The following is a 7864-nucleotide window of genomic DNA, read 5'->3' as shown; positions in this document are numbered from 1 at the left end:
CTCCGTCTGGAACTTCACCCGGGTGTAATCTACTCCTCACGGGCACGCTGCTGAACAGCGATTCTCGTCAGAATCACGTCCAGTTTGTGACTTATCTCCCCCAACATCTGAGTCTGTGTGTTCCCAGTACGGGAGATGCCATCCATGGTTCCTGACAGCTTCTCACAGGCCCGAACTGCTGTCAGGATCGCTTTAAAAATAAAGAAATAATAAACTGACAGATTATACCAGCATCAGTGGCGTCACTAGGTCTGTTTTCAAGCCCTCCTAAATAATTTTGGTGTCAAAAGAATTTTTTTTTTTACAAAAATTCAATATAATGTGGCCAGAATATGAGTTTAAATAAATAATCATATAATTCACAAAATAAATAAAAAATGTTCATTTTTCTTGTTAAAACTGTAAACATATTTCCTGTTTGTTGATGTTCTGAATAAAAATATAATTAGTTGCTTAAAACGTTTACACAGTAAGGTATCTGTTAAATGTGTCCAAAAATGTGGAAAAGCAACTCAGGTTTTGTTCGCTGTTTGAGAAATTTTGTTCCGCCCACTACGTTTGCTCACATCCTGAGCATCTCCTGGGGGCTCAGCCCCCCTAGTCCTTAAAACTTAGTGGCGCCCCTGGGCAGCATGTATGACAGAGTTCACCCAGAACAACTGAATTAATCATCATGTCAGGAAATATGAGTCACAGTCTGATTATTCTGCTGAATCACTAAGAAAGACTTTAATCTTTAACAGATGTTTGATTTCAACATGAAGCCAAATAAACTCAACAATCAGCTCAGGCCTTTTTTTTTTATTATTATTTTCAGACTCAACAGAGGCGTTAAGTGAACCTGAACCTAATCTAAGGTGAAGTTAGTAACCAGTAACCAGTAAAGTTAGTCATTAGTTATCAACACTCGAGATCAACGAGAAGAAGAAGGTCAGGATCCAAAATGAAGAAGTTCGGAGACACTCAGAGGACATCTTATTGGACCCAACATGGGAGCCCAGTCCACAGAACCGGGTCGACTGGGTCGGTTCAGCACCGGTGTTGGAGGAGAATCTGTTCCCCGTCAGAATCTGGAGCCATTTCTCCACAGGATCGTGCGCGCTCCCGACGCAGAGGGAACATAATTTCCTCCAACACCGGAAACCCCGCCCCCTCCAGCCGGTGCCACGTGGAGACAAGTCCGCTGAGGTCCAGGGTGGATCCATCTGGTTCTGTTGGCTGAATGATCCGAATCCCCGAACTGAACCAGGACTCAAGTGACTGAAAAACAAAAAACAACAACAGAGCTTCATCATTTACCACAAGGATTTATGTAATAAATAAATAAATAAATAAATACCCCCTCGCCCTATTTGTTCCACTTTCACTGAAGCTCAGGTCCTCTAGCAGAACCCTGGGATCTTCAGGGTTCTGTTCAGGATCTCAGCTGCTCTTCTGGACAGAGATCTCTGAGGTTGTTCTGGGATCTGTTGGAGGTCACATGATGACCACTGGTACGACTGAGGCCTTGACTCTGGTTCCTCTTTCAGCCCTTGGTGTTTCTCCAGCTTCCTCTCTTGTGACTGCTACATCTATCACCACTGCTTTCTTCTGGATCTTATCTATCACCACGATGTCCGGTTGGTCAGCCATCAGTTGTTTGTCAGTCTGGATGTGGAAGACCCACAGGATCTCCTCCACCTTAGGTGGAGTCTCCCACTCTGACTGTAGGACCTCCAGTCCAGACTCGTACAGATGTTCCTGTTCTCTGTTCCAGCTGTTTGGTTCTGGTGTTCCATGTATGATTTACCTGCCTCCATCTTCCATCCTGCTGACTGTGAGAAGTCACATGACTGTGGTTCTGGAAGATTAAGGGTTCAGGGTTTGAATCCTTGTTGCCAACCTTGGTCACATAAAGAGCATCAAAGTGAAGCTCTGCTGACTCAGATGTCCTCCACCCTGACCAGATCTGTGTCAGGTGTTGGAGCACCAGACCACCAGGAGGAGTCCAGGGTGGACCCGGTGCTGGACCTGAGATGTTCATCAGCCTCCCTCCTCCTGAACGTGGTGCTTCACGCAGGGACCATCAACAAACTTCTGACCAGCAGTTGATGTTTAATTCTTTCATTAGACCGGACTTAAAGCACGTCATGTCTTTAATTAATATTTCATAAACAATCAAAACCAGTTTCTCTTCTGTAAAAGCAGAAACAGAAAGTGTTTCAGGAGTTTCACTGCAGAAGATAAAGGAGACAATCAGAGGGGATTTCCAGGTTTTATCAGTAAACACAAGCAGATAAAAAATAAAACCCCGGGCTTTTCTCAAACTAAAAATGAAATCATGATTTCAGTTCAGCAGGAAACAAGTCGTCTGCTTCTTCTTACAGCGAGGTGTTTACATGTTCTCCTGGTGTCGGCTGGGCTTTCCTGGGGTTCTCCAGGTTCTGCTGGTTTCTCCCACAGAACAGAAACCAGCAGGGTGAAGCGACTCACTGAAAAGTCATGAAGGCCGGCCGAGTAGAAAACAAAATCCCCAAAGTTTGTTTATTTCTCAACGGTTAAATTTAAATGTTCTCATTTACAGAAACAGCCGAAGATTCTGCTCGTCTGAGTCCTCCATGTTTGTTTACTGACAGCCTGAAGTCGGTCAGTCATGTGACCCAAACGTCAGCTAAGGGCTTTGTTTACATCGAGTGCAGACCCGCAATCCTGAATGACATCTCAGTAAATCAGGAACTCCTTCAAACGGATCCATGTGATGCAGCTCAGGACGAACTTTGGGTTTGTTTGGTTTTCAGTTTGCAGGGATGAGGGCTCAGGTGTGTGTGTGTGTGTGTGTGTGGCGTCCCCGTCCTCTCGCCCGTCCTCTGACGGAGACTGAACCCAGACTCTGATCTGACCCGGCTCAGAGAGCAGCAGGAAACAAACCGACCACATCACCGAATCATTTCTGCGCCTGTTTTTATTAACAGAACCAACATTCAAACATCTCCAGAACATAAAAAAGTGCTTTTTTTTTCACATTTTATTTCCCCAGAAACCAAAGTTTGTTCGGGTGAAACATTCAGGAAGTGAAGTAAATATAAAACTGAAGTTTTTTAACACTGTGGTGGATTTAGAATTCAGTCAAATATTCTTTTTTATTTGTAAATGATAAGAAAACAAAAATCTCTGGTTATTTATCAGAGGAACAGATAAACAATAAACTGATTATTTCAAACAAAGCAGCAATAAAATAAAACATAAACAATAAATGAGGTCAGCAGATGTGCAGCAAGTTTTTATGTTGTTTGGTCAGCAGAAGAAAATGTTTAACAACCTTTAGAAGAACTTAGACATTTAAATATAACATATAGAAAAACATTCTTACTTAAAGCCATAATAGTTGTCAAAATACAGAATTTTTAAACAATTTTGATTTGAATGTTTTGTTTTTGTGTCTCATTTATGAGAGAAATAACCACTAAATACGGATCATTCATGACCCAAAGTCTCCAGATTAATCAGTAATAAACGAGTGAAATCAGCAGAAATTGTTGCCAACAATAACGAATTGTAAACAAAGGTGACCTGATGAGTCAGAGGTACATGAACCCAAACGATCATTTCATTTTAACAGCTGTTATGGCTTTGAAAAACAATAAACAGAGAAGTGACTGTAGCAGCTGCTGCTGCAGGTTTCATTTCCTGCTTGGTAACTCAGACGGGGCCGGTATCGTCTGACTCTCCTAACGCCTCCAGCATCTTTTCCAAAACATTTCAGAGCCAAATTATTAATGTTTCTGGGTTAAATAATAATAATTAAACTCGTCGGTTGTTTTCACAGCATTTCTCATCAGCGTCAATACTTTTCTTTGGAATTCAGACTTTAAATTTCAAAACCTAAAAAATATAAAATCCTAAAAATAAATAAAATAAACAAATAAACAAACATCTCCTCTTTGAATCAGAAACAGAAATGTTCCAACACAGTCTGATCTACAGATCTGTGACGTTTAACATGAATAAAAATAAAGTAGCTTATTTTTGGTACCAGGTGAACTCGACCCGGTACAGAACCAGAACCAGCTGTTGGTCAATAACTTTCCTTTAACGTGTCAATAATCTGATCCCAGATCAGTTTCTCAGAGAAGCTGAGGAACAAATAACAAATAATAAATAATAAATGAAAACGACTCCGGTTCTTCTGGGAACACAAACATTGGAGCGCCGATCCGGTTCTCAAAGTTCCTTAACGATTAAAGTCCAACAGAACTTTGAGGCATAGAATAAATCAGATGAACTGAAGTTTCTGGACGTTCCTCCTGGTTCTGCTGATGAAGAACCAGGATGGAGATGGTTCCTTTGGGTTCTTCTCTGGACTCAGATCATCACGTTCTCCTCAGGGACAGAAATCCAGCTTTTATTTGGTGCCTTGATTTAAATGTCTGGGAGAATTCCAGCAGCGTCTGACAGGAACCAGGCGAAGAACCTTCAGGAGAACAAAACAGAAGAAAAGTTCAAACCTGAGCAGAACCAACAGAACAGAACTTTAACCTGCAGAACAACGAGTTCAGCTGAAACAAGAAGGTCAAACAGCGAAACAAACGGAACCAGACGGGAGGAACGAGGAGGTTTAACTTCACAACAAACTGAGGAGCTGAAGGAACCGACGTTCCTCTGAGAACTTTAAAGGTCCAAAGGATTCTCACCTGCTGTCACCCATGTGGTCTCATGGCGTCCAGGTTGTTGGTTTGAATCTCTGAGCTGACAGGAGGCTGCAGGAGAGTCGATCCTGCAGAGATCTCCTCTTCATAACGTTCTGCCTTTGAGCAAGGCGGCCAGGCTGTGGAACCGTCGCCTGATTCAGGATCACAAGCTGGAAACTGAGAAGAAACATTTAATCAGTAACTCAATTATTGATGAAAACAAGTTCTAAACGTTGATTTCTGACTCACTTTTTTCATGTTGCAGGCAAACGCTGCACTCAGACAGATGAAGAAGAGGAGGATGACCACGGTGATGAAGATGTGATGTCTGGACCGACGACCTGAAACTAAACAATTAAAAACAACAGTCAGGATATCTGTAAATACAGAACCAGGGTCACAGGTGAGGCTGTTTGTCTCCTGTGGACTCACCGCTCGTCTCGTTCTGCGGTTCTGGATGGATCAGATCAGGTGTTTCAGACGCTGTGCTGCTGACAAAGTCCGGGTCTGAAACAACAACAACAACAAACGAGTCAGTAAACAACAAACACAAACATCACGTCTTCATGACCCAGAATAAAAACTAAAAACAACCAGAACCTCCGGTTTGGACCCGTTTACTCACCGACAACCAGCCGAACTTCTGCGTCCGTCCTCAGGGTCGGGATCAAACATCGGAACCTGCCGCTGTCTTTGAGCGTCACGTTCCTGATCCTCAGGGACACGTCTCCGTGCTTCAGTCCCTCAGAGGACAGGGACGTCCTCTCGATGTAGGCTGCCATCATCATGTGCCGGTCCTCTCTCTGAGACCGGTACAGGAAGACGTACTTCTGCCTGTCTGAAGGGTCCACCTCCAGGTCCGGTTTGGACCACTCCACCGTCTTCTCCACTGCGTCCCAATCAGGGTCCACGCGGCACGGCAGGATGACATCATCACCAGGAGCCGCGACGATCGGCTCAGAGGAACCAATCAGGTGGTACCGACCTGGAAACAGGTGAGATGAGAACTTCTGAGTCGGACCGAACAAAACTTTAGTTTTAAGATTCAACATTTTGGGCTAAAATTGTTCCTTAAAGGAATGCATGTCGCCCGAGGTTGATTAGCTGTGGCGGCCATCTTGAGTTGTGTTGATGAACAGACAGGAATTATCTCCGGTGCTTAATGAGATATTTTGCTAACAGACAGACAAAAGAACACACTGTCTGGAGCAGCGAGAACTTGAAATATGTTGAGCAGTAAAGTTTTTCTCTACATCAGCAGTTCTGACCCACAAAACATCAGAAACTTTTGACTCAAACTAACTTTGATTAAATTATGAAAATATTGCAGTGAGGCCAATTATTCAAGCACAAAAACCATCATTAAATTGTCTTATAAACTTGTAACAACATGTTTATCTCTCAGAACAAGAGTCATGGGAGAAAAATAAAACTATGACTCAACAACTGAGTGGATGAGTCACATTATTGATCCTATATTAGCATTTAGCATCAATAATGTCTTAATGTCGGCCTAATTATTGGGTCTACATCGACAGAAAACTGACCAGGCTCACATTAATCCATCACTAACGTCACAATGATCAGTATTTTGACAACAAAAAGCTTCCTGGCAACTCCGGAAGTAAATACGTCGTTGCTAAGCAACGAACATCACAACGTAAAAACGTGCCGCGTCATTGGTCGAAATGAATTAGTAAATTTCAAAATACGAAAACAATACATTCGGAGTTTTTTTTAAATACTTTTGTGTTTAAACTGGTAAATTAAGTCAGCAATAAAAACTAAACTTTATAATAATCCCGCCGGAAGTAAATGTGACCAGACTAAACGACAATTATCAGGATTTTAAGCTTTTATCCGCGTCAAATCAGTTTAATTTCATTTTACAGAAAATTAAATGACACATATCGTTAACAGAGCTGCTAACAGTGAATTCGGCGACTTTAGATATAAAAACCTTAAACAAAACTTGAACCATCTGCCTGAATAACACCCGGTAACGAAGAGAAACTTACTCCTTCCGAATAAAGTAACTAGTAATAATCGTTAGCTAAGAGTAAAGTAAAGTCCCGGGGTTTACCTTGAACAAGCGTCCAGAACAAACAGAAGATTAGAGTCCAAAACGAAGAAGCGTGGAGAACTTTCTGGAGCTCTGTTCTCTGAACCGACATGTCCCTGAGAGAGTCTGAGAGCGGGTCTGACGCTGACGTGCCTGGACAGGCTTTTTGATGACGTAATGACGTCAGCGTGTCTCCGCCCCATTACGCAATGGAAAGTAATCACGAGTCTTAGTAACTATTTATTTCCATAAACAATACAGCTTTCCTCAAATGCTCAAACACATCAAAAGTTTCACCGTCAGCAGCTCCTGAGTGTAAATGTCAGTGAGGCTGAATCAATAACAACACAAACTACTGTTACATTTTCTGTGAATAAAAGATAAACTACATGCTGATTTATATTTATTTTGTTCTGTTTTTTTGTGCACAAAGTTTTCTCTCGAGGTTGTGTCTCGGTGTGATAATTAAATCAGAGAAACAGACTCCTCCACCTGAAACTGGAGGATTTATCATTTTAACTGAGCTTTCTGGACTGGAGTTCTCTTTTTACTGGAAGTCATATTTCTGCATTAATACCTGAGGTCATCAAAGGTAAATGGTGGAAAAACTTCTGTGAGAAAATTCTAATAAACATAAAACTAAAGAAGTGATGCTGACATATATAAATATATTTATTAAAGCTTTTATTTCAGCCCATAGTGGGCTTGAACCTGCAGCCTCCAGCAGAATCAGACGAATCAGATCCACCTGAGGCTGACCTCTGTCTGTCTGCTCCAAGCTGCTGACGGATCATTTCTCCTCCTTTTAGTCTCAGAAACAGAAACTCAGCAGCTTCTCTGAGCTGAAAGCAGCAGAATGTGTCCACAGCTGTCCTGCAGTCCTGATCTCTGCCGACAGGAGGCGTGTTAAATCTGCTCACCTGTACCTGCAGCTGCCAACAGGTCCAACATCCAGAATGAGTCACTAACAAAACAACACAGCAAGTAATGAAGTCATTCATTAGGAACGACTCTGTGGGCGGATGATTATTTTTAGGTTGGACTGCCGTCACAAATCTTTATATCTTTATAAATCTTTATAAATCTTTATTAAGGCAACACAAAGATAGTTATCAATACACATTCAAACAAATCA

The 7864-nt window shown here is 42.0% G+C and overlaps 1 protein-coding gene across 1 annotated transcript in view; it reads right to left on the bottom strand.

The window, feature by feature from the left end:
- LOC108249729 (myelin-oligodendrocyte glycoprotein-like) overlaps positions 1-6889 on the bottom strand; it is a 10076-nt gene extending 3187 nt beyond the window's left edge. Inside the window, exons 1-2 of the mRNA XM_037976499.1 lie at positions 6751-6889; positions 5496-5652 (exon numbers count right to left, since the gene is read on the bottom strand). Of these exons, the coding sequence (XP_037832427.1) occupies positions 5496-5652; positions 6751-6841 (248 nt within the window). The 5' untranslated portion in view covers positions 6842-6889. The remainder of the gene's footprint in view (positions 1-5495; positions 5653-6750) is intronic.
- Between the last annotated feature and the right edge of the window lie 975 nt (positions 6890-7864).

The sequence above is a fragment of the Kryptolebias marmoratus genome, linkage group LG7, assembly GCF_001649575.2.
Source record: "Kryptolebias marmoratus isolate JLee-2015 linkage group LG7, ASM164957v2, whole genome shotgun sequence".
Classification (NCBI taxonomy): domain Eukaryota; kingdom Metazoa; phylum Chordata; class Actinopteri; order Cyprinodontiformes; family Rivulidae; genus Kryptolebias; species Kryptolebias marmoratus.
This window is presented reverse-complemented; position numbering and strand designations above follow the sequence as displayed.